Source organism: Corythoichthys intestinalis, chromosome 10, assembly GCF_030265065.1.
Source record: "Corythoichthys intestinalis isolate RoL2023-P3 chromosome 10, ASM3026506v1, whole genome shotgun sequence".
Lineage (NCBI taxonomy): Eukaryota > Metazoa > Chordata > Actinopteri > Syngnathiformes > Syngnathidae > Corythoichthys > Corythoichthys intestinalis.
The window spans coordinates 40,782,211-40,809,478 of NC_080404.1; the positions used below are offsets into that span (position 1 = coordinate 40,782,211).

Sequence of the window (27,268 nt, forward strand, 5' to 3'; positions counted from 1 at the left end):
AAAAAAAGTAATTGGGACACTAAAATAATTAAAAATAGAACACATTTATATGTTTTTGGGAGCAAATGAGTTAAATACCTGCAATTTGATCACAAAACTAGCTTGTTAATTTATTTGACCTAAAATTAGACGAAAACATGTAATTGGTGTGCAGGCATAGTTGGCAATCTAGTGAAATGCATATTTTTGTCTTTTGTATTTCAAACTTTATTTACAGTGACATAACTATCCTACAACTGAGGTTTTTAAAAAATTTATAGCAAGCGTCACCTCATAGTATACTTGTCTCTGGAGGATCACCATAAGGGCCAACATGAACTCATTGGCTGCCACTGACGGCCATAGAGGTTTAGTCTATTTTGATTGCGAGGGTTGGCAGCAAAAGCCTAGGAAAAGAAAAAGGAGCAAATTGGTGTGATAAAACATTGTAATGAAGCATTAGTTGTACTGCGTCAGTCATTAAGCGCAGTTTTCTATTAGGTTATGACCTACTGCTGATTAGCCTTTAACACGGTATGCTAATTCACATGTAACAAATATAACAAATTTTATATTTGTGTATCTTGGTGGTACACACAGTCACCCTTATGGATAAATTGTAGAGATTCAATTTACTTAGTTGGTGTCTATAGTTGTCAAAGCCAGGGTCTTCCATCTTTTATTAAACCAAGGCACTCATTTTGTCTCAGAAAAAATCTCTATATTCCATTGGAGCAGTGTAGCTCCAAAAAAGTCATGATTTTTATTTATAAGCATACGCCCTTTATTTATGTGTTGATAAATTATTTTTGCTTCTCTTTGAGAGTCTGAGAGATCTAATAGTGAAAATTAAGTCATTTTTGGGGGTGCAGGGGGATCTTCAGTGGAGGTTGACGTGCTGCTGCTCTGCTCTGATGCTTGATTGTTGTTTCTGCATAAACGTAAAGTACTTGCCATTGTTGTTATCTGCGGTATTTTTGTATCATGTAAAAAGAATACCTCTATTATTGTGAACAATATATAGCACAACCCGATCACTTGGATCTAGCATGCACTTCACTTCTGTGTTCCTTTATTTTCCAGAGTTACATTACTATATCTTCAATCTTTTGGCATATATGAAACAAGTTTTTCATCTTCAATCTTTCACATTTAGTCAGTGTTGCTGCTTGGAACTCTAACAGGATAAGAAATAGGCTGCATTATTCGATAAGTTGTTGACGATGATGTCATGTTTCACAAGCAAGCTTAGAACAAGGCATGAGTCAACCTAAGTGATGGAGGACTGACTGGGTGGCAGTTTTAACAAAAAAAGTTTATTTAGTGATTAAGGGTGTAACGGTACATGTATTCGAATTGAACCGTTTCGGTACTTGGTGCTCGGTTCGGAACGGAGGCGTACCGGACGAGTTTCTGACGTAATGTAACCCTTACTTTTCGAGGCTGTGAGTCGTTTGGGTTACAGTTTCTTTGTGTAGATTATATTTACTCCGTATTCTCTACTATAGTGAGGACCAACACGGTAGGACAGTAAGAAACGTCAATGGCGCGACAACGTGGCCGCCGCGAGTACGCAGTTAAATGCGGCCGTTAAAATATATCAGCCAATGCACACCAGTCGCAGTGCGGTCGCGTGTTAGACGCGTCCCAGAAGCGGCTCAACACAATGCACGCGAAAAGAACGGCAGAGTTTATTATTTGACGCAAGACGCGGCACTCCTGCGTCAATACTACTAGCTATCAGACCGGAAGTCACTGGTGTAAAAATACGGTGGATCCGTTCGATTTTCAAACTAATATACAATCGTAACCCACTTTTTGAGTCCATCAGATCTCTTGAGTGGTAGATCGGGGCACAGTTGACTTGTCTTTGTTGATTTACTGCTGTCTTCTCTGCTATAATAACAACCAACACGGCCCCGTGTTCAATACAAAACCCTCCTACCTACCACAACAAAACAAGTAGGAACTAATATTCAATCAATCAATCAATCAATCAATCAATCAATCAATCAATCAATCAATCAATCAATCAATCAATCAATCAATCAATCAATCAATCAATCAATCAATCAATCAATCAAATTTATTTACAGTATATAGCCCTTTACAAAAGCCGAAAGGTCCCCAAAGTGCTTTACAACAAAGACAAACATGGCTCATAGTAAATAAAAGGCAGGAAAGTATTATACAATGACATTAGGAAGAAAAAAAAAGAAACGGAACAACGCATCACGATAAAAGTTCACATAGGAACTAAAGTTATACAACATAAAATATACAATATAAATGAATACTACATCACATTTGTAAAATACAAACACATAATAAAATAAATAATAGCCCATTTAAATAAAAGGCTCGCTTCATTTAGGGGAGGTTCCGAAAACGATGACGTCTGAAGCCTCGCTGCCCTGCCGTACCACGTGATCGCTTCAGGGAGTGCTTTAGATTCTGCCGTGCGGTTTGACGGCTTGCTACAGTACATAAACACCTCTGGCTGCATTCAAAATGTGGGTGTTTGAAGGGGAGTTGTGATCAAGTGAGAGTGTGGATAGTTGGTAGGTGGTTTGGAGAGAGTGAAAGGTTAAGGAGTGGTACAGTAGTTGATAGGATGGAGCCAGCAAGAAAGAGGAATTTCCCCTGTGTGGAAAAACTTGTTTTTGAATTAAAATGAATGAACCCAACCCATGGTCTACATCACTGTTCAAGTTACACGTTTACTGTCCTCTGCCTGATTACGCTCATGCCAATTTCAGAAAAAAAAAAAAAAAAGAAAGAAAAAAAAAACATTGTACAATCTTTCATAGTATGATAATACCATTAGTGTAATAATTTTCACACGCACGCACTACACACTATTTATTACAGTAATGAATAATAGTAGTAGTTTCGTGAGTCGACTTTCGCACAGTCAGTGCATCGCAGACTTTTTAATCTTGTTATAAGAATAAAAAGAGTTCTAAAAACATATTTATGTGCTCTTGGTATGCATGTATTTATTTATCTACACTCACACTCCCCACACACGTATCAGATGAGAGAGATGAGATATTATTTATACATTATTTTATGTATGTTTATATTATTAACAATTCATTTACGTTTCAAACTATTCTTGAATGTTCTACTGATAACTCGTGCTGAAACGATTATTCAATTAACCCGAGTATTTGATTAGAAAAAAAATATTCGAATTAGATTTTGCTGCTTCGAGTAGTCGTTTAATTAAGATGGCGTTGTAATGGTTTGTTTTGAAAGTGTTTGCGTTTAGTTTTATTGATTTGGGTGGATACACTGCCCTCTAGTCTGTCTCATTTCACATGGCTGAATCCCTTAATCCAGCTGCTCCCTGTTAAGACCAACATAAGTTATGTTTTTGTTTGAGCTAATGTTTTTTATAATGCATTTGTAAGTTAGCTTATAGGTATATTTAGACGTTTTTTGTGGGAATATGTGTTTGAACTATTTGTTAAGAAAGAGCATTGTAAAAAAAAAACAAAAAAAACGTTGGCATTTTATAGCATTTAAGCTAGCGGACATTTGCTATATAAGTTTAGCCAATTGTTCTTTTGTTGTACATATATCCTCATCTATTGTTTTTTTTTTTTCATACCGTTTGAGGCTCAGGTCAGGTATTTTTTATGTTCCTTATCTGATTACTCGATTATTCGAACTAACTAGTTAATCAATTAATCGACCACTAAAATGATCAATAGCTGCAGCCCTAATGATAACATATGCATTTTTAGGATTTTATCTACACTTATTGATATTATAGATGCACAAAAAAAAATCTATGTCAAAAATGGGGGTGTGTGACCCTATTTCGAGGTTTTTCATTTTACGCGGTCGGTTCCGGTCCCCATTAACAGCGATAAGTGGGATCATTGTATATACATATCTGATAATCTATGTAGATGATATAGTGAAACAATGTTTTGTAAATTATTTCTTCCTAACAGACACACAGAAACACAGAAAATCAACGAATCACTCATGTAGTTGAGAGACAACGGACTGTGATCATACACTTAACCTGTAGGTGGTACCGTGCTCACATGAAGCTTCGAAAATTAACCGTTTCTCGAACCAATTGGCTCAAGTGTTTCAATGCCTCACAAGGCTTCATCACTACTAACAATGTACCAAGGAAGAAATGCTCAAATAAAGTCACTATAAAATCAGGAGACCAAACAACATACAAACACTGGGATTAAAATGACCAAAACAGGACTTCAAGAAAAGACTCGACGAGATGACTTAGAGCTGAAATACACCAGATGCATGATCGTTCCGGTTCCAGTCCGGCTCAGTGTTGACTGCATGCCACGCAGTATGTCAAATACAGGCAAATCATACCGGCTGCGCATGGCTGCGGTCCGCCAACTGTCCCCTCGTGAGCTCTCGCGTGATTGCGCGCGATAATGTGGCATTTAAAACAACGACGTCTGTACTCATCAGAGAAGCAGAGAGAGAGAACATATTTTCCTTGCATATTGATATTTTAGTTGTGTCTCTCTTAATTCCAAACTGCATCATGTTGAGATCAGGGCTCAGTGTGTGGGTGTGTGGGGGCTAGGAGGGCGGGGGCCTATTATGCCCTTGGTTGTGTCGGTGGGCTTATATCTTTTTGCGTATCTAAAATTTATGGCACATAACATCTTGTAGAGCTGTTATAAACAACTGTTAAATAATCTGTAATATTATAAAATGAATAGCGAATTATATACTACACGAACTAAAAAAACAGCGTACTTGGAATTGGTGTCTCATCACTGCAGATTCCTGTGCCCAGCGCAAACTGTTGGTTTTTCTATGAAAAGTCAAATAAAATGCAGGAAAGAAAAAACAAACTTCTTGGATAGACCACCAGGTCGAAACTTGTAGGTGTCTCTCTATTCTCTTTCGTACTTCTCCCCCTCGACTCTGTATACAAACCAACATTGTGTGTGCACCGGGCACCAGAATTTCTGCAGTGGAACCACTTCCAGATACGCAGCATTTTTTTTTTGCTCTTTTTGTCCATCTTGTCTGTAGCCTACCCCATCGACTGATGAGGTTTTGTTGTGTTTTGTTTGTGACACCCGACCATTCTGTAATATGTAATTACTGTCTTAAATTACATAGCTTGCATAAAAACTCCCCGTCCATCCTCATAGCTTCTGCTATGGCGTTCCATGTGTAATATTCTGATTGGACGTTTTCTGAAGCACCCTGAAGTGCACGCTACAGTGATGTTGTTCTGTTCATGTGACGCGGGAGTGTGTTAATAAAAACAAAGTTGTCAGCACGTCGTGTGTTTGATATACCGTATTGGCCTGAATATAAGACGGCCCTGATTAAAGACGACACCCTCTTTTTCAAGACTCAAGTTTGAAAAAAAAAGACTTTATGAACACCAAATTATTTTTTTATACAGAAAATAATTACAGTACATCTGAAACAAATGATTATAACAATATATTTCAGAGAAAAAGCATGTTATTTTGCCTCATTCAAATCTTAATATCTGAACATTTAAATATGTAAACTAAAGTGCAATCACATTCGTAAATGAATGGCTTCTGGTTTTTGAAATGTAAATAAACCAATCTATTGTGATAAGACAACAAAATTGCAATAACTGCATTAACCATCAAAGTGAAGTCTAACTGTAACTGTAGTTTTGAAACAAAACTGAATAAGGAAAAACATTGCAATGAAAATAATGCAAGCTGGTTTAACTTGAGAGTAGTTGAAATCTGTCATGACAGAACATCGCGTCAATGATATCTGGCGCCATCTAGCGTCATAAATGGGTATAACGTCTAGACAGCGAATATGAGACGACCCCCACTTTTTCAGTCTTATTTCAATGCAAAAAAACACTGTTTTACATTCGGGCCAATACGGTATGTAATTACTGTTTTAAATGACATAACTTGCATAAAAACTCCCCGTCCATCCTCATAGCTTCTGCTATGGCGTTCCATGTGTAATATTCTGATTGGATGTTTTCCGAGGCACCCTGAAGTGCACGCTACAGTGATGTTTTGTTCATGTTATGCGGGAGTGTGTTAATAAAAACAAAGTTTTCAGCGCGTCGTGTGTTTGATATTATTGCCAGAAAAACACACATAATAGGACACCTTGTAGCTTCCTTTTTAATGCTGTCCTTAATATAATGATCTGCTGCATCGTAAATCACTTTGTGACTTTCCACCTCCATGATGAAACGTTCTTCGTCCATGTTTGCTGGTGTTTAAACTGTGAATAAGCAACTGGGCTGTTGACGTCAGGCCCGGCTCCTCCCATTTTGTCGGATGAGTGTCCGGCAAAAATAGAAAATAGCCTGTACCATCCGGCAGGCTGCGGCATGCCGGAGATGGTCCGCAGTCAATCCGGAGCTCTGACGCAGCCGTATACGTTGAACAATAGGATATAAAGGGAAGGGATTGGCTCCGGCGCTATTTTTTACCGGAGCTGAACCGGAACGATGATGCATCTGGTGTATTTGGGCCCTTAGACGTGACAACAACAATGAACAACACAAGGTGTAAAAGAAAGCAGGGAACTAATACACACAAATGAACGAGCTAATGAGGAACACCTGGCCAAGGCACAGGTGGCTGGGGGGAGCTGATTGGTTATTGTCAGGGAAGGGCTGACAAGAACAGGTACAACTGAAAAACTTTTCAGAGAGGACAAACTGAAAACACAGTACATAAAAACTGTTCCTTTTGGAAGTTGTATTTTTTAATACACCTGTAAAGGACTCATACTCACTCTAAGTATACGAATTGTGTTTTCCAGGTCTCCCCATGTGAAAAATGTCGATGTGAGCCAAGTGGAGAGGTGTTGTGTTCTGTTTCGGCATGCCCTCAAACAGAATGTGTGGACCCGGAATATGAGCCGGATCAGTGCTGTCCAATCTGCAAGAGTGGTAAGTGTAGGACCAATCTGACTGACTGACCAGGACCCTAAGCAGAGGCTGCACTTGACAGTGACGTTCGGTTATTCTCGCAATATGATTGGCCGAAGAGTCGAAATGCACACCCAGGGCCGTGCTCTCCTGTAAAATGCCTGTTTAAAAGTGTAACAGGTGTTCTTGACAGTCGTAGTAATCGCTTAAAAGTGCCAGTTTAAGAAGGCATATGTAAACCGATTGATGATATCATACACAGAGATGATTATTAACAATTTAATGTGAAAGTTATAAAAAAAAAGAGCAAACGTCTACGCACACCTGTCTGTCAGACATTAAATATCAGAGCCCTCCATTTCTAAAACTAGTATTTTTTTATTTTTTAAAATCTGTTTCATTCCCTGGCTGTTAACCCTGCGTCAGACTCAACTCTTTTAATGTTTTATGGTATATTTATTTTATCCTTGCTTGCTTTTCACATCAGCACTGATGTTGTATGTTCCTTTTTTTAAATAATGAAAAATGTCTTCATATTATTCGTCCATTAATGACACAATAAAAAAAAAAAAAAAAAAACCCGAAAACTTTTGCTGCATTTCAGGAAGGTGGAAAGTCACAGATATCCCACTCGGACCCAGTTGCGACCTCAAAGCGTTCCAAGTGAATTTAAACAACAAAGATGTTTGATAGTGACAAATAGTTGTTTTTTATTTCTACTTTTTAAAGACATTTTGACCTCCAGCAAACCTGCCTTTTCATAAGCGATTGAAAAATGGAGGAAAAATAATGGTTGAGGTAAATTGCACACACTGTAACTGCCTTCTTTAGTTGCATCCTTGCTGAGAAGCATTATTAAAAAAAAATCAATTCATCAAGAGAATTTACTGTATGAGAAAAAAAATACATGGTGCCTCAAACAAACTTAATTTAACTTTCTATTGTGTCATCAATACGTTTTCTTGAACACCATTTTGTCGAATGACGTCAGATTTAAGCAACTCGTGAAGTGGTGAAGTGGCTTTTTCCCCGACTTTGTGACTAGGATCTCCTAGTTCGAGTAGCGTTCCAATTGTATTTTTCCTGGTCGGAGGTTGGAATGTCCGACTTCCCACATTCCCGAATGCTACACGAGCGTTGTTGTGACGTCAACAGAAGGCGCAGGCCCCCCGAGCAGATTGTGCACCCTGAGCGGATAGTGCACCTACACCGGTTTGGACACCCCAGGCCCATAGTGTCAAGATGTTACATTTTTATTGACAAGCTGACTTAATCTACAGTCCTTTAAAAAAAAAAAATTAGCATATTGTAATAAAATAAAATTAATTATTTTCTGTAATATGCTGATAAACATTAGAGTTTTATATATTTTAGATTCATTACACACAACTGAAGTATTTCAAGCCTTTTATTGTTTTAATATTGATGATTTTGGCAAAAAAGTCAAGAAAAACCAAAAATCCCTATGTCAAAAAAATTTGCATATCATGAAAAGGTACTCTAAAGAAGCTACTAACCTAATCATCTGAATAAACAAATTAACTCAAAACCCCTGCAAAAGATTCCTGGGGCTTTTAAAAACTCCCAGCCTGGTTCATTACTCAAAACCGCAATCATGGGCAAGACTGCCAACCTGACTGCTGTCCAGAAGGCCATCATTGACACCCTCAAGCAAGAGGCTAAGACACAGAAAGAAATTTCTGAGCGAATAGGCTATTCCCAGAGTGCTGTATCAAGGCACCTCAGTGGGAGGTCTATGGGAAGGAAAAAGTGTGGCAGGAAACGCTGCACAATCAGAGGGGACCGTACCCTGAGAAAGATTGTGGAGAAGGGCCAATTCCAGACCTTGGGGGACCTGCAGAAACAGTGCACTGAGTCTGGAGTAGAAACATCCTGAGCCTCCGTGACCTAGCTTGTGCTGGAAATGGCAGAAGCGCCTGACCTGGGCTACAGAGAAGCAGTACTGGACTGTTGCCCAGTGGTCCAAAGTACTTTTTTCAGATGAAAGGAAATTTTGCATATCATTTGGAAATCAAGGTACCAGAGTTTGGAGACTGGGGAGAAGGAAATGCCAAAATGCCTGAAGTCCAGTGTTAAGTACCCACAGTCAGTGATGGTCTTGGGTGCCATGTCAGCTGCTGGTGTTGGTCTACTGTGTTTTATCAAGGGCAGGGTCAATGCAGCTAGCCATCAGGAGCTTTTGGAGCACTTCATGCTTCCATATGCTGAAAAGCTTTATGGAGATGAAGATTTCATTTTTCAGCACGACCAGGCACCTGCTCACAGTGCCAAAACCACTGGTAAATGATTTACTGACCATGGCATTACTGTGCTCAGTTGGCCTGCCAACTCTCCTGACCTGTACCCCATAGAGAATCTGTGGGATATTGTGAAGAGGAAGTTGAGAGAAACCAGACCCAACACTGTGAAATAGCTGAAGGCAGCTATTGAAGCATCCTGGGCCTCTATAACACCTCAGCAGTGCCACAGACTGATTGCCTCCATGCCATTGAAGCAGTCTTTTCTGCAAAAGGATTCCAGACCAAGTATTGAGTGCATAGCTGATATAAATTAATTGAAGGTTGACTTATTTTGTATTAAAAAACACTTTTTTGTATTTGTCGGATGAAATATGCTAATTTTTTATATAGCGATTTTTGGGTTTTCTTGACTTTTTTGCCAAAATCATCAATATTAGAACAATAAAAGGTGTGAACTACTTCAGTTGTGTGTAATGAATCTAAAAAATATAAAAGTCTAATGTTTATCAGTACATTACAGAAAATAATGAACTTTATCACAATATGCTAATTTTTTGAGAAGGACTAAGTATTTTTGAACGGCATGAAACTGGTATTAATTTCCAATAATATCAATCAATGTTGTTGTAACTGATTATTTGCTAATCACCTTGTAAACTCACCTTTCAAATTGCCAAAATCTTTCCATGACATAACTAATAAACCAATGGCGCCCTATTTGGAGCATTGTGAAATGTACCGTTAGGTTTTTTTAAGGGTGGCTATTCAGAGCGCCGCTCACGTCCAGCAGCAGTCATTCTGTTGTTCTCTCATATCAACACAGACTTATGTTCAATCGACAGTTTAATAATTTATAAAATGCTATAGAGTGCAGTGCCGATGGCTCCAAGCCATAGTATACCAAGCTTCTCAACACCTCTAAATCTAAAGAGCTTTTAAAGTTGTAAAAGCAAATGGCTAGTAAAAGTCACGAGCTCTGAGATTCGGTCAACAGAAATTGTCAATGGGCAGAGTTTCTCCCACTTCAGATTTGTTCCCAAGCTTGTAAATTGATTGTTAGTGCATGAAAAATTGAGTTCAATCAATGGGGAAAAGCTCGTATGTTCCTTCAGTGACTACATCACAAATGTGCATTTCCATAAGGAAAGGTGGGTTATCCAAAATCTGATGAATCCCACCAGAGACCAAGCCTAAAATAAATACTGAGTCTTTCTGGGGTTGAAGGAGGGGGAAGCTACTGTGTCTCTTCAAAGTAGGAAAACGATTGTGTTATCTTGTTGGTGCAGACTGTGATCTTCACAAGAGACATTTTTGAAATGAAGATATTTAACAGAATGGCTTTCAAAAGATATGCAAAGACCTCTAGATAACATTCAAACCAATTGAATAAATCAAAAAGGACATGTAACATGACCTGACTGTTGGTGACAGCCTTATCATCAAAACACAATTTAAAAAGGAAAGCATTTCCTTTACGCATACAATGGCAGTAGATTGTCATATTATACCTGCTATATTTTGTCAGACAACATTGTGATTGTTTGTTCAGTTGTCAAATATGCACATGTTGAGAGTGTTTGGTTTTACATTTGGGCAGTGTTCCATCTTTTCTTTTAGGACTTTGCAGTGGAGTCACTGAGCTGCAGCTGTGCGTACATCTGTTTAGAGACAGATGTGGCATGGGTGTAAAATTATATTCAAAACCACCACCAAGCCCTCATGCTCTTTCAGCCGAGAAGGATTTGCTGTGTTGCACCGGTTTCCGATAAGACAAAGTTCAACATATATAAGAGCGCAAAAATCACATATCGCACACTCCAACTGATCCGTTTTATGCTACAAGCATTTGAAAATACCAAAAGTGAGATTGGTAGTGAAATTTACAGTGGGGCAAATAAGTATTTAGTCAACCACTAATTGCACAAGTTCTCCCACTTGAAAATATTAGAGAGGCCTGTAAATGTCAACATGGGTAAACCTCAACCATGAGAGATAGAATGTGGAAAAAAAACAGAAAATCACATTGTTTGATTTTTAAAAATGTTATTTGCAGATTTGCAAATTTGCAGACATTTCAATCAGTAGCCACGTTTACATGCTGACTTTTATTCATACCGATTCAAATCATTCCGAATGGAAATTTCAGATCAGCTGTTTACATGTCACTTCATCTATTCCGATCCAGCGTTTGCATGTGACTGCCTTTATTCCGAAAGGACGTTTGATAACTGCCGTCTGACATGCGCAGATTAATCAAAACAAAGCGTCACGTTGCAAAACATGGAGATCGATCGTCGGAGTGCTGCTGTTTTAACTTTAACCCACTTGTTGTGTTTGTGGGGTCGTATCCGCTTCTGCTGTTTTGCTCTTTTGCCTTGTAGTAGCCGGTTTTCCACCGGTTTCTAATCTGGTCAACGCTCCGGTCTATTCTGGCTTCGTGTAACCTCTCGTGAACTTTTTTAAATAGTTCACTGTTCCTCGTTTTACGCCCGTCTAAGCGAGCAATTATATTCAATTCTTTTAAAGTTTGAATTAAATACAATCTTTCCGCCGGACTCCAATTAGGTGCGCTGTGCTTGGAAGCCATGTTGCAAGTGACGTTACTTACGTCACAAAGTGACGTCACCACGTCAGTACGGAGCATGTGCAGACAGAACGCAACCAGACACCATTCCGCTTCCCTGTTTACATGATATAATTTTACTTCTAATCGGTTTGGGAAAAGGAATATTCCACCCCTGTGGATCGGAATGAAATTCCATTCGGTTTGGGCCTGTTCATTCCGAATGAGGTGTTTATATGGAACACATTTATTCGGTTTGAACAAATATTCCGATTGTAATTGGAATATTTGGCTCCATGTAAACATGGCAAATGTCTTTATTTTCGATGTACATTGTTGAAAACAGCCAACAATTGCATCTCAGATGTAACTAGAAAAAAAAAAAAGACTAATTCACTGCTTTCACTCAAAAAAGTTTTTAGATCTTATATATATATTTCTTACCTAAAAATTTCATTACGCTTGATAACACACATCACTTAAAAGTTAGGTGTTTTTCCCACGTGTTTCAATTGAATTTCTATTTGTATCAAGCTATTTTTAAGTTCTAATTAAGTTAGTCTAAACTGTAAGCCCTGATAGGATTTTGAGTTTTTGCAGTGTTCAAAATAAATGTATCATACATGCTGTATTGGAGCACATTAGGGACCAGTGCTACTTGGTGTTTTATCCAGCAATGACTACTGAGCTAAAATTGACAGTTAGCATTATTAAGTTTTTATTTTACACCCTCATCACTCCACAGCGCTGTATTATGTTAAAGCGTGTATGTAAGACACGTTAGCCATGCATTGACAGTGGTAATAATTAATAGAAACCTAGCCCTCCGCAGGGCTAACGTCAGGTAAGAGAGTGACAGTAACGTTAATCTTATTTAATAGCGCTTAGAAGTCTACTGCTTTAAGATGGCGGCTGTTTACTAATGCCGCTGACTCTGTCATTTCGCATCTAGTTCAACATACATGTGATCTCTATAAGACGCATCAGATGCTACCTGCTTCCACCGTAGCATCATGCGGGCTAGTTTTTAGCAACGTCAGCGTTGTTTGTAGCGGCTGTCGGCTGCAGTAAGTTAAAAAAAAATTTTTTTTATTGCTTCTTCCTCTACGCATGTGACATCAGCGTTGTCCCACATTAAAAGTAGTCAGAGCAAAACGTGATGCTTAGAGCTGTCAAAATTAAACCAGTACTCGAGGTGAATAAAATTACTCGGAACAGTTTTTAAACTGGAGTTACTCGAGTTGCACGAGTATTCGCTTCAGCTCTACTCCTTTCTACGCATGCGTAGTTTGTGCAAATGCAGCTGTACTTTGCAGAAGCGGGAGGGTCTTAAACGCACCTTAAAAGTAGCGCGGACAGGTATAAAAATAGTCGGCAAAATACCCGGGAGAAAATTATCTTTCCTAGGATAGACGTAGACTGAAGGGGCCTGCAGAATTTTTTTCTCTAGCACCGCCCCCGCTCCACACATTAGACGATTGTCTTGAAGGGTCCCCGAAAATGTGGAGGGGCCTTTGTATAATTATCCACTAGGACCCCCACCTGCTGGAGGTTGAACTTAAGGGGCCTGTTTATACTTATCGCACCCAGGCTCTGTTCATATTTGTTCCACCACTGACCATCACACTCTTTCCAAAGTGTTAGCTGTGTATCCACAAAATTAGCAAAAACCTTCGCTAAAATGCCCCTTCGCCTGGTGCAGTCTCACGCTGGTCTAGATATAACTGGCGTACAAAAACGGGACCATAAATGTGGGTTTATTCATCATCAATTCTTAGTTTGTTGATTCTCAGTCATACACATGAACTTTGAAACACATACTCACACATCCTGAACCTCCTGCTGCTGTCATTCAAAGCAGATCTGTGAAAACAAGAAATAACACCGTATTAAATGATATGATCTGTTCATATATCCTGTAGCCAGTGAAACAGGAAATTACACCATACAGACGGTGAGTTTTGTAATTAACTGTGCAGCACCACCAACAAGCCACGTTTTAAACAATAAACACACAATGCATCTTAAATGTGCAATGAAGCCATCCTTGAACAAAGTGAGTCGGCAGGCCTGAGGGAATCATCATCATCATAAAGTTGCAGAGAGCAGAACGCTAAAGAATATTTTTGTCATTGATTTTCAGATATTTTAAAGGTCAGATCTTGAAGACTTTATAGGATTGGGTAAAATTCATGTTTATGTAATGTTTTCATGTGTGTTTTTTAAGACACATACAGTGGGCCAAATAAGTATTTAGTCAACCACTAATTGTGCAAGTTCTCCCACTTGAAAATGTTAGTGAAGCCTGTAATTGTCAACATGTGTAAACCTCAACCATGAGAGACAGAATGTGAAACCCCCCCCCCCCAGAAAATCACATGGTTTGATTTTTAAAGAATTTATTTGCAAATCATGGTGGAAAATAAGTATTTGGTCAATACCAAAACTTCATCTCAATACCTTGTTATGTATCCTTTGTTGGCAATAACGGAGGCCAAATGTTTTCTGTAACTCTTCACAAGCTTTTCACATACTGTTGCTGGTATTTTGGCCCATTCCGCCATGCAAATCTCCTCTAGAGCAGTGATGTTTTGGGGCTGTCGTTGGGCAACATGGACTTTCAACTCCCTCCACAGATTTTCTATGGGGTTGAGATCTGTAGACTGGCTAGGCCACTCCAGGACCTTGAAATGCTTCTTACGAAGCCACTCCTTTATTGCCCTGGCTGTGTGTTTCGGGCATTGTAGTGCTGAAAGACCCAGCCATGTCTCATCTTCAATGCCCTTGCTGATGGAAGGAGATTTTCACTCAAAATCTTTCGATACATGGCCCCATTCATTCTTTCCTTTACACAGATCCGATAGTCGTCCTGGTCCCTTTGCAGAAAAACAGCCCCAAAGCTTGATGTTTCCACCCCCATGCGTCACAGTGGGTATGGTGTTCTTCGGATGCAATTCAGTATTCTTTCTCCTCCAAACACGAGAACCTGTGTTTCTACCAAGAAGTTCTATTTTGGTTTCATCTGACCATAACACATTCTCCCAGTCCTCTTCTGGATCATCCAAATGCTCTCTAGCGAACCGCAGACGGGCCTGGACGTGTACTGGCTTCAGCAGGGGTACACGTCTGGCAGTGCAGGATTTCAGTCCCTGGCCCACATTGTGTTACTGATAGTAGCCTTTGATACTGTGGTCCCAGCTTTCTGTAGGTCATTCACTAGGTCCCCCCGTGTGGTTCTGGGATTTTTGCTCACCGTTCTTGTTATCATTTTGACGCCACGGGGTGAGATCTTGCATGGAGCCCCAGATTGAGGGAGATTATCAGTGGTCTTTGTGTCTTCCATTTTCTAATAATTGCTCCCACAGTTGATTTCTTTACACCAAGTGTTTTACCTATTGCAGATTCAGTCTTCTTAGCCTGGTGCAGGTCTACAATTTTGTCTCTGGTGTCCTTCGACAGCTCTTTGGTCTTGGCCATAGTGGAGTTTGGAGTGTGACTGACTGAGTTTGTGGACAGGTGTCTTTTATACCAATAATGAGTTAAAACAGGTGCCATTAATACAGGTAACGAGTGGAGCCTCGTTAGACCTAGTTAGAAGAAGTTAGAGCTCTTTGACAGCCAGAAATCTTGCTTGTTTGTAGGTGACCAAATACTTATTTTCCACTCTAATTTGGAAATAAATTCTTTAAAAACCAAACAATGTGATTTTCTGTTTTTTTCCCCCACATTCTATCTCTCATAGTTAAGGTTTACACATGTTGACAATTACAGGCCTCTAATCTTTTCAAGTAGAAGAACTTGCATTTTAGTCCATTTGTTGGTTACTTTGGTGGACATGCGCCTTGAAAAGAGGGTGTGATGTTCTGTTGTTTATTTGTGAACACTGCTGACTCATTTCGCTGCATACATGTAAAAAACGTAAAGACTGGTTTGCGAGATTTGGTCGACGCGTGCTATTTCAAAGTAAAAGCCTCGCGGCCAGATGGTGCAGAATTGGCTATAGGGGCGATCACAAACTTGTGAAAAGAGCAATTGGGGACCTCCTTCCCCCCGATTGCTTATGTCCGTGTGTCATCAGCGTGCCTTGAGTTTTGATAAAAAATGACACACCAAAGCAGGCAGTTATTTTTTTCATCTATTTTTTCCCACACATTTTACTCTAATATGCATCTGATAGTATGCACCAAATTCAAAGTGGCATTTAGAATTAGATCAAATCATGCACATTTTCTTCCAACGGTACGATGACTCATGCTGAATGCCATCTGATATGTCACCAAAGCCAAAACACTGATCATTGCATCTTTGCAGATAAGGGTAGTGCCTATTTATTTGTGGCACACTATCATTACCTTTGTTGTGAATCTGTCATACGAACAAAAATTATAGATGCATAGCATTTATGAAGGGCACCTCAAAGGGATATTGGTTTGCATATCTGCCACAAGTATTAATTAGCTTCTACTCCAGGGGGTTAACTGAAGACTCCAAATTATCCAGAGGTGATTGTGAGCGTAAATAGTTCTTTGTGCCGACAATTAGCTGGCAAACAGTTTAGCAATAAAGACACGAAAAAGGACGGTTGGATTTATGAATAATAATCATTCCTGAACAATCAGTGAGAAAATGCCAATGAGTGAAAGCCAGTGAAATTAATGAACAAAGGGGTATGAAATAGATTTAAGTGTACATTTTTAAATTTGCATTTAAAATATACACAGTCATAAATATCAGTGCTTTTTTCCACTTTTAGTAATGTTAAATGTTTGGTACATAGCGCCATATAATTGGTTTAAGTGGTTTCATACAATTCTCTGCACTTTTATTAATTTAAATAAAGTTGTATTAAAAACAATCTGAACCTTTTGGAATTCCTCACATTTCTTCAAAAAATCACCATCAAATGAGATCTGATTTTTGTCAGAATCACACAGACATGAAAAATACAGTGTCTGCTTTAACTAAAACAACCCAAAAATTTATAGGTTTTCATACAGTGCCCTCCATAATTATCAGCACCCCTGAAAAAGATGTGTTTTTTAGCTTCTAATAATTTTTTCCCCCCCAAATAATATTGGACCTTAATGGAAAAAAAAAGAAAAAACCCAACCTTCAATACAAGTGCATTCATTCAGTGCGGAAAAAATCCCACATAAAGAAAAAAATGATTTGACATCAAATAATGTGTGTCACAATAATTAGCACCCCTGGTGTTAATACTTTGTACAACCCCCTTTTGCCAACAAAACAAGGTCTGGGGACTGAGATGGCCATGGGAAGAGCTTGATTTTGTGTCTCGTGAACCATTTCTGTGTAGATTTGGCCATATGTTTAGGGTCATTGTCTTGCTGAAATACCCAGTCACGACTCACCTTCAGCTTTCGGGCAGAGGGCAACAGATTTTGATTTAAAATGTCCTGGTATTTCAAAGCATTCATGGTGCCATGCACCCTAACAAGGTTCCCAGGGCCTTTGGAAGCGAAACAGCCCCACAGCATCACTGGACCCATCCATACTTCACAGTGGGTATGAGGTGCTTTTCAGAATGCGCATCTTTCGTGGCAAGCCAGACCCACTTAGAGTGTTTGTTGCCAAAAAGCTCAATCTTGGTCTCATCTGATCAAAGCACACGGTTCCACTTGAAGCCTGGGCAACAAACACTCTAAGCGGGTCAGACAATGCTTCTCATCAAGTAAATTCTTAACAGGTGTGCGTTTTATAGTGGGAAGGGCAGATTTAAACCACTCATCAGTGATTGGGCACACACCCGACTTAAATTGTTTGGTGAAAATTGGTTTCAATTGGTAAATGGTGTTATACTTACATAGCGCTTTTCCACCTTTCAAGGCGCTCAAAGTGCTTTACACTGTCTCACCATCCACCTACTGGTGACGCAGCACCAGGAGCAACGTGGGGTTCAGTGTCTTGCTCAAGGACACTTAGACAAGTTCATCAGGGCGGAGAATTGAACCCACAACCTCTGGACAACTACTCTACCACTGAGCCACGCCACCCCAACTGCTCTTTAAGTCTCCTTAGGCCAGTACTTCTCAAATAGTGGGGCGCGCCCCCCTGGGGGGGCACATGTGTCCTCGGGAACATGCTTTTTTCTTTTTTTTTGCCGGACTGGAATAAAGTGTACTTGCACATCCACTCAGTGGGTAGCAGTGGCGCTCTCATTTTCAGAGTGCGTGCAGTATTTTTGAACTAAGGAAGAGCACTAAGCACACAGAAAACAGATATGAAGAGCAGTGCGCCGCCGCCGTTTTCGAAAGCCGTTTTCCGACCGGACTCACTCACGCAGCGACCCACTGTCTTGTCCGGTTCTCACGTTGCCGCCCGAGAAGTGCCATTTTCGGCTTGGGATCGTCATGACGACCGCCCTCACCTACGGTTCTACCTCGGCCGCCGAGAATGCGCTTTTTTCGTGCCGTTTGCCTTTTAGCTTTGACTTTTAATACAATGGGTGATGAAGAAAAACCACTGTTTACTGTGTCTAAAAATAATTATAGCGGACTGCCAGAAGCCAAATCAATTAAGACGCCACTTAAAGACATTTGACCCCAATCTCATTGATAAGCTGCTTGATTGTTTTTCAGCGAAAACGTGCCGAATATTGCCAACTATCGTCCTGCTTTGTCAGTGTTATATCAGTAAACCAGTGAGCATTGTTAGCATGCTCATTGCAAAATCACTCCACACCATTGCAAAGGAAGTAATACTGAGTGTGAGCAGCAAAATTAAAAACTGTCCTTCTGTCCAAGGACACTCTTTTTTTCCTTTATTCATTTTTGTTTTTTCGGTCAAATTTTTTGGCACATTGTCCTCATGAGTGAATCTTTCTAATCAATTTGAATTTGTTATGATTTACGGATTTTATTACATTTTATTTTTCTGCATCAAATGGTCAAAAATGTACCTTGAGTGTATTTTTACAGTTTGAATGTCTTTTTTTTTTTTTTTTTTAATTCAGGCAAATTGATGCACGTCAAGTCTTCTCTGTTACAAACAAAACAATGTTAATAAAGGTATACTTTATTAAAAGTTGATCTATGTTACTTTTTTTCTTTATTAGAAAAAAAGGACACAATGTTAGGCAGATGCGTATTTACAATAGTAATTTTATAGACAAATAATACTATTTACAGTGGCAGCAGAGAGTTTGGGGGGGGGCGCGAAACATTTACGTCTTGCTTGGGGGAGCGTAACAGAAAATAATTGAGAAGCACTGCCTTAGGCAGAGGGTTTACTTATTTTTTTTCCCTTCTGTCATTGTTTTCATGCTATCATCATTAAAATATGAAAACCTATAAATGTTTGGGTGTTTTTAGTTAAAGCAGACACTGTTTTTACATCTGTGTGATTTTGACAAAGATCAGATTACATTTGATGGTGATTTTATGCAGAAATGTGAGCAATTCCAAAAGGTTCAGATGCTTTTACATACTACTGTAGTAACTCATTGGCTGCCATTGATGGCGATAGACATCCAATTCATTTTGACTGGGAGGGGTTGGCGGTGATCGAACGCTGTCAGCTCTCCAGTGAAATTAGATTGGACGTTTATTGCCGTTAATGGCAGTGAAATACGATAACCCAATGCCATACTTCCCAGATGAAATGGGTTTGATGTCTTGATGTATTAACTGTCAATGTCAGCGAATCCAGGGGTCTAAGGATATTGCAAAATATATATACAGCACATTTTATACTCTGTCTATACTAGTATTTATATTTATATTTACACTGCCAATGTTCAGTTACAGCAAAAGAAGTCAAGAAAATCGCAACCAAAATAGTTGATTGCATTGGATGACCAACTTTATTTTGTGTATGTTTATTTATGTAAAACAAAATATTTAAACATAATTTGTTTGCAAGCCTATTTTTTCATTTCACAACTGATTTGCAAGAAAGTATTGGTGATTTTTTTTTTTTTTTTTTCAAATTTTATTTTGAACTTCATAATTGCTTCATATTGAGGAAACAGACATTTGGATGCGCTTTTTCCTCCCCACTTAATCTAATTTTGACGTTTTAGATCAGGACTTGGTATCTGCAGATTCTCAAAATCAGGTGACTCGGACTCACATGCAGAAATATGTGATCTGGACATCCCTAATATTTATTGTACTATATTTGCTCAATATAAACAGAAGCATCAATGAGTTTGAATGGAAACAACTAAACTTACCGTATTTTTCGGACTATAAATCGCAGTTTTTTTTCATAGTTTGGCTGGGGGTGCGACTTATACTCAGGAGCGACTTATGTGTGAAATTATTAACACATTATGATATCATTTCACATGTTATTTTGGTGTTTTGGAAATTTGGAGTGACACTGAAGGTTTGGTAAACTTGTTAGCATGTTCTTTATGCTAAAGTTATCTGAATAACTTAATATCTATGGCCACGTTCGCGTTCTGCCTTTGGCAATGTGTGTTCAATTGTATTATTGACCTTTTTATATTGAAATGCATGCTTTTAGTTTGTGGCGCTTTCACGCCCACGTGGGGGCGCACTTGCACTTGTTTACGTGAAGAAGAGCGCTCACACGCCAGAAGAAGACCGACAGCTACGTAGCTCTGACTGAGTGGGCGAGTTAGCGAGAGAGAAACACGGCTGCGAACCTACGTTCATTGTTTATGCTTGTAAAATATCTCTACAGAGGCAACACCTGTGTGTATCATCTTTTCTGTTGTTGTTGTGTGTTTTCCACCCGCGATCGGACACTTAGAGCCAGTTGTGTGGTTGTTTGAACGATGCGCTAATGCTAGAAAAACGCATGCTAACCGTTTGTGTCATGTCATTGTGGTAAAACCACCTAATTATCATTTATATACGTCGATGCGAACTTGTTTGGTATCGAGCACGAAATTGATTCAGCAAATTATACGGACGTCCAGCATCGTCATTTGGGAGTTTAGCCCACTGAATAGCCAGGACCGAGCTGTAGCGTCTTGGTGAGGACAGTATATTCGCATTTCGTTGTTCATGCACTGTACACTTATTCAGCATGTTGTTTTGTATTGTTTTTATTAGGGCTGTCAAAATTATCGCGTTAACGGGCGTTAATTAATTTTTTAAATTAATCACGTTAAAATATTTGACGCAATTAACGTGTCCCGCTCAGATAGTATTCTGCCTTTTGGTAAGTTTTACAGCAAGGTTTTTTGTACTGTCTAACAGCGAACTCTTGTGGTCGCTTTGCGACATGGTTTATTGCTTTCTTGCCAGTTCAATATGACTGCATGACGTCTCGGGCTGACGCCTACGTTGTAATGTTGTGCTTATATGATCCTTGGACAAGATTTGTCCGTAAGTATGGTTGTTGTAAAGAATGTACATGTTATGTTAGTAAGTGAAATGTTATATTTTTTGTATGAGACGCTTTTTGTTTATGTTGAGTGAACCTGTATAGCGTGCTAAGCTAACGTTGTTGCTAATGCAATGCTTGTGTACTTTTTTTTTTGTAGTTTCACTACGGTCTAAAGAGGACAAAGTTTTGAGGCCATTTTGTTAATAAATCAGATGAAAAAAGAAGAAGTCTGATTATTAAGGCGTCGTTCACTAGCTGTCTAGCTTTGGAAAAAGGAGACGCTTCGGAGTGAGGACAGCATAGACAGATTTAAATGACAGTAGAGTGAAATGCCCACTACAGTCCTTATGTACCGTATGTTGAATGTATATATCCATCTTGTGTCTTATCTTTCCATTCCAACAATTTATTTTACAGAATATATATATAATTTACAGAAAAATATGGCATATTTTATAGATGGTTTGAATTGCGATTAATTGCGATTAATTAGGATTAATTAATTTTTAAGCTGTAATTAACTCGATTACAAATTTTAATCGTTTGACAGCCCTAATTTTTATATTAAATTGCCTTTCAAGATGACATGTCTGTTCTATGTGTTGGATTTTATCAAGTAAATTTCCCCCAAAAATGCGACTTATCCTCCGGAGCGACTTGTATATGTTTTTTTTCCTCTTCGTTGGGCATTTTATGGCTGGTGCGACTTATACTCAGGCGCGACTTGTAGTCCGAAAAATAGGGTAATGTCTGTTTGCCTTTTATTTATGATGCTTTCTTCAAGAAGTAGAAGAATTCCAATGATAACAAACACTATCTGTCACATTGCACCCACCCACTATTAATCTCACGGAATCCTACGTGTGACAGAGAAGGGAAAACTCTTTCGCCCAACACAGTAATTAGTGTAAAATCAGGTTATCTGTGGTCATTAAAGTTGTCGCCTTGCTAGCAGATGCTGTATAAGTGTAGACAGATGTTAATAGCTTGTAGGAAATGTGTCACATCAAAGCTCACCTCATTAATAGGGAAATAACAAATTACTCATCCTGTGGTGCTTTACCACGGAGTAAAGTAGAGAATCTGTAAATGTTAAAAAGTAGTGTACACAAGGTAAGAAAGTTAAACAAAATAGTGATGAAAGAGTGAAAGGTTAGACCTCCTCCAAATGAGATTCGTCATTAAACCTTGCTGCTGTCTGTGTGATTTGGCTTGACTGCGTTTTTCCTCCGTATCGTTTTCCTCACTAAATACAATAAAGAATTGCAATGTTTGATGAGTTCATCAATTATACTCTGGCATTATCGTGGCCTTTTCAGGCATGCAAAATCGATTCCTATAGCAGGGTCCCCTGTCTCAGATGTGTTATTCAGTCACTATGCATAGAGACATTTGGGTGAGAGCCAGGGGATAAAGATGAAAGTGCCCAGACAGTTGTTCATGAATATCAAAGAACAGCTGTGAATGGAGGTAGGTACTCTACATTTCACTGATCATTCTAAATCATTTTACCTATAAACTCCGTGACTCATATTTGCTGTATGCTGTCAAATTTCATTTAACAATAAAACATGTTAAATATAATTCTGGATAATTGAATGTAAAGAGGAAATGAGTTTATCATTATCACATCACATCACTGCACACCGAAAGAGATCAAACAATCAATCAACAAATCAATTGAAATTCGTGTTGCACCGATGATAACGATTCTAACTATGCTGATATCAGCTGATGATGATACTGTATTGATGCCAGGTTATTTGAAAAAATATAATCATGGTGTGATCAGACACTGCTTACCTCATTGTCTAGTGCAGGGGTCGGGAACCTATGGCTCGCGAGCCAGATATGGCTCTTTTGACGGCTGCATCTGGCTCGCAGACAAATCTTCAGTTATTAAAAAAAAAAAAAAAAAGTTTCGTCATGTAATGGGAAGGGCGCTAGGACCTTGGGGGAAACCTGGCGGGCATAAGAGCCACAGGGGAACTGTTAAAAAGAGCAACCAGTAAGGGGCGCTCACATTTTTTTAAAATATGCAAGCCAGTGATCAGGCCACATTCAGGTCGGGACACTGCAGACACCTCAGGTGCGGCTGTGGAGGACGTTCGAAGTTTGATGATGCGTGTGGCAGTCGGTTGAATTAATAGCGATGGATCTATAGCGTGGTGCAGACAGGGATTAAATGCTTCAGTCTGTTGTTCCACATTTAATTTTGCTTTATTTTCATATACAGCTGAAACAAGAAAAAAAAACAACATCCGTTTCGCATTGCTCCACGCAGACGGCTCATTTCTAATTCGCTCTAAAATGCGGATTCTTATATAATTATATGAATAAACAAATACAAGTTTTTGTGACAAAACATTTAACTTCTGCATTTTAGACACTACTAGCATTCACTCGTCGTCCGCTCACCATTACGAACACATCTGCAGTCACACATAAACATACTGTAATAGCCCCGAATGTGGAAATAGGAAGGAGAGGAGTCAGTGATGACTTTCCCACTTTATTGTGGCAACCATAGAAATAATAAAACAAAATAACAGCGGCATCCGCAACATGCTAACTCCGCTCATACGCTCTCTCCTCCTTGCTTCCCGCTACGTCACTACTATGGCCTCTTCAAGGGCCCACAAATAGTTACGGACATTACAATACTTAATGATTAACATATTTCTGAACTATATTAACACTCAGCACACATCATAATCATCCTAAAATCCGCTAATATACACAGTCAAATTATACTCATTTTCTCACCTCAAACAAGAAAAAAATACTAGTTTACAACGTCGTCTCACATTACTGCCAAGACGGCTGATTTCTTATTTGCTCTAAAATGCGAACATTTATTGCCCATGCACGCCATTTAGCAAACGCCTCCCCCTGCTGGTTTAAAACCGTAAGTACAAGAGTATCTGTGGATTAAAATAACTATTTAAATATTATTTAATAACTATTATTTCATTTAATTATTATTATTTATATAAGTTATTAAAAAGAATTCAGAGACTTATTGCACTTTACAAGTGTTGAAATTACATAAAATGCAAATATTACTTGTATTTTTAGTTTTAAACTTATTTTATGGCTCTCACAGAATTACATTTTAAAATATGTGGTGTTCATGGCTCTCTCAGCCAAAAAGGTTCCCGACTCCTGGTCTAGCGTTACCTATCACTTCAAATGGATTGGACATCTACTTGTGAAAAACTCATTTAAAGGACGATTGGACGCCACACAAACTGCCATATGTAACAGCACATCACCCAATTTCCAATATTAATTTACATGCAATATTCTATGTGCAATACTTACTCAAGTGCAATATTAACGTGCAATATTCAATGCCTTCACTGTCAAGCTGCTGCTACTTCACTTCTATTTACACATTCTATGTGCAATACTTACGTGCAATATTAAAGTGCAATATTCAGTGTCTTCACTGTCAACTGCTGCTACTTCGATTATTTGCACTGCCTGAACATAGGACTCATACATATTTATATTTATTTAGTTTTTATACATTTATACTTGCAAGTCACTTTTGAGATTTTAACTTATCCTGCACTGTAAAGGGAGATGCTCCACAATTTCATTGTACAACTGTATAATGACAATAAAGGGCTATTCTATTCTATTCTATTCTATTCTATTCTATTCTATTCTATTCTATTCTATTCTATTCTATTCTATTCTTACATCGTCATGGAAGGGCGACATGCTGGTAGCCATCTTGGGCAACCAGCGAATGGAAACTAAGATCTCAAAAAGTATATATTCCACAGAATCGGCACATTATTTTTTAATACTTGCCGATACCTTTTATGTCATTTTTGTGCCGTATCGTACAGATACTACACTACACCACTCATTCTAATCTACACCCCGTTTTTTTAATGGAATTCAAGATTACGCTTCACCTATTTTTGAAGGATGCTTTCCTTATTTCCTCAAAGTCCAATTGTCCTTTACTCTTGCAAGTAATCACCTTGGCAACACACAAGGAAACAAATAGTACTCTTTAAGACCAAGACATTAGGGTCAGCACTAATCTGGAGGTTTGTGATAAACAGTGCGAACCGGCGCCAATATCACTTCAAATAGAGCGACATGAGACATGGTGGCCCTGCTGCCAGGAGCGATAAAGGCTCATTTGAATTAAGAGAAATATGATTCATCAAGAGCCCTTTAAGATGTGCGTCTGCTTAAAAATAACACTCTTATGGTTGTTTGGAAGTCCAGTTGAAAAAGCAATAAAAAAAAACATCAACATATTTTATGGCAATTTTTTTTAAGAGCTTAACAGCATTTGTATTCGTCCCATACCAATACTGTACGGGCATCACGATTCGGCGCATGCAGTCAGATTCCGAATACACTGGAGTGAAAAAAAAAAAAAAAAATCTACGTCGCAGGTAGTCCTCCTCCAATCTAGGGGATGGTAGAGCGCTTAAACCAACAACCGACATTACGGGGAAAAGAAGACAAAAACAGACAAAGTTATCATTGATCACTACAAGGAGAATTATTGCAAATGTACAGCGTGGGAACTATCAAATGCAGTATTACTAAAACTTTTTTAAATTTATTAATTTTATATTCTCAAATTAAGAGATGTTTATTTTTGCTTAAGGCCTGGGCTATATTAATTGAAACACTGACAGTATTTATTTTTGCACTACGTATTTCAAGACATGCTTTTTCAGTTTTGGAATGATTTGCACCTTTTATTATAGCCAATACAAATACATACAATACAATACAAAATACAGTGATCCTTCGCTACTTCGCGCTTCAAACTTTGCGCTCTCGGTCCATCACGGATATATATTTTTTAAATTAAAATAAATAAATAAATACAGTATTTTATAGAGATGTCCCAATCTGATCACATACAGCCTCTCACTCTCCCTCCTGCTGCTTTTCTTGCTCAGCAGGCAGCTGGAGTTTGCTTGTTAAAGTTAACGATGAGTGACAGGGGTGCTGCTTTGATCTTGCCAGAGAAGCTTGGTAGTGCTATCTTCTATCAGATCTGTCAATCATCGTTTAGCTTGTTAAACAGTAGCGAGAGTGTGCTTTGCAACTCATTGTGTAAGTGACGAGAGGCTGGTCTCAGCAGCGCGAGTGGATTTGAGTGGACTCACTCAATGAAGCATTTAATAAAGACAAGCATTTTGCTACGTTATTCTTGTTTAGATATAATTCGGTGGGACAACTTTTTTTTTCTTTCAATTATACTTTAGGGGGAAAACATGTCTTATTTGTATCTCTTTCTAATGCTAAATCTGAATAAATACATTGAGCACATCGCCCCCCCAAAAAATCAAATTAAAATTAAATTTAATTAATAATTTTAAAAAAGAATAAACAAGCTCAGCCTCTACCTTGCGGATTTTCGATTATCGAATCCCCAGTGACCTTATGTTGGAGTGTATGTTCACTGGTAATGGTTTACAGTTAACTGTGTGTAATCCAACATTGAAAATGGGAGTACAGGTACTCCCCGGTTTACGAATGAGTTCTGTTCTTGCGCTGGCGATGTAACCCCGATTTTCTCGTGAGTAAATTAAATACCTCAAAACACCCTCTAAATTAAAAAAAAATATTCAAAAAAATGTATTACGCATCACTGTACTGTCCTCACCAAAACGTTGGAGCTAAGTCCTAGCTAGACGGTGAGCTAAGCTCCGAAATGACCGTCAGACGTCCGTGTGGTTTGCCGACTTTAAAGAGCCGCTCATGACATCAACACTTGCAGAATGAAACTAAAATCAAATGAAATTAAATCAGTCTCATCTTCAATAACAGCAATTCAAATTGGCTTTTACAAGTAGCTGCTTATGCAGCAATAACAAACGATTAGCATGTATCAGTTAGCGTCAACACATCATCAAAAATATCATAAAAACTCCGCCAAAGTATTCGACCACAATTGAAAACTCACAATAAACAGTACAAAAAGAGTTACATACAGCCGTCACTTCTGGATGCTTCACAAGCAATAAATGTGCACGCGGACTGTCAGTTCAGTCACTCGGCTGCTCTGTGTGTGCGGGCACGTCTGTAAATCCGCTCGTTTCTTGTTCTACGCTTCCTGTGCCAAAATAAAAGCATACAATACAAAACAAAAGTCAACATTTAAAAAAACAAACAAAAAAAACTACAGGACTCCTGCGTCTTGTCGAAAAGTAAAGTTGAAATAGCATAAGTCGGGTCTATCGTAACCTGGGG

General features: G+C 38.7%; 1 protein-coding gene across 1 annotated transcript in view; it reads left to right on the top strand.

Moving 5' to 3' along the window:
* The window catches only part of vwc2 (von Willebrand factor C domain containing 2), a 73,156-nt gene that overhangs the window by 22,807 nt on the left and 23,081 nt on the right, over positions 1-27,268 (top strand). The window contains exon 3 of the mRNA XM_057848899.1: positions 6,775-6,904. Coding sequence (XP_057704882.1) covers positions 6,775-6,904 — 130 coding nt within the window. The remainder of the gene's footprint in view (positions 1-6,774; positions 6,905-27,268) is intronic.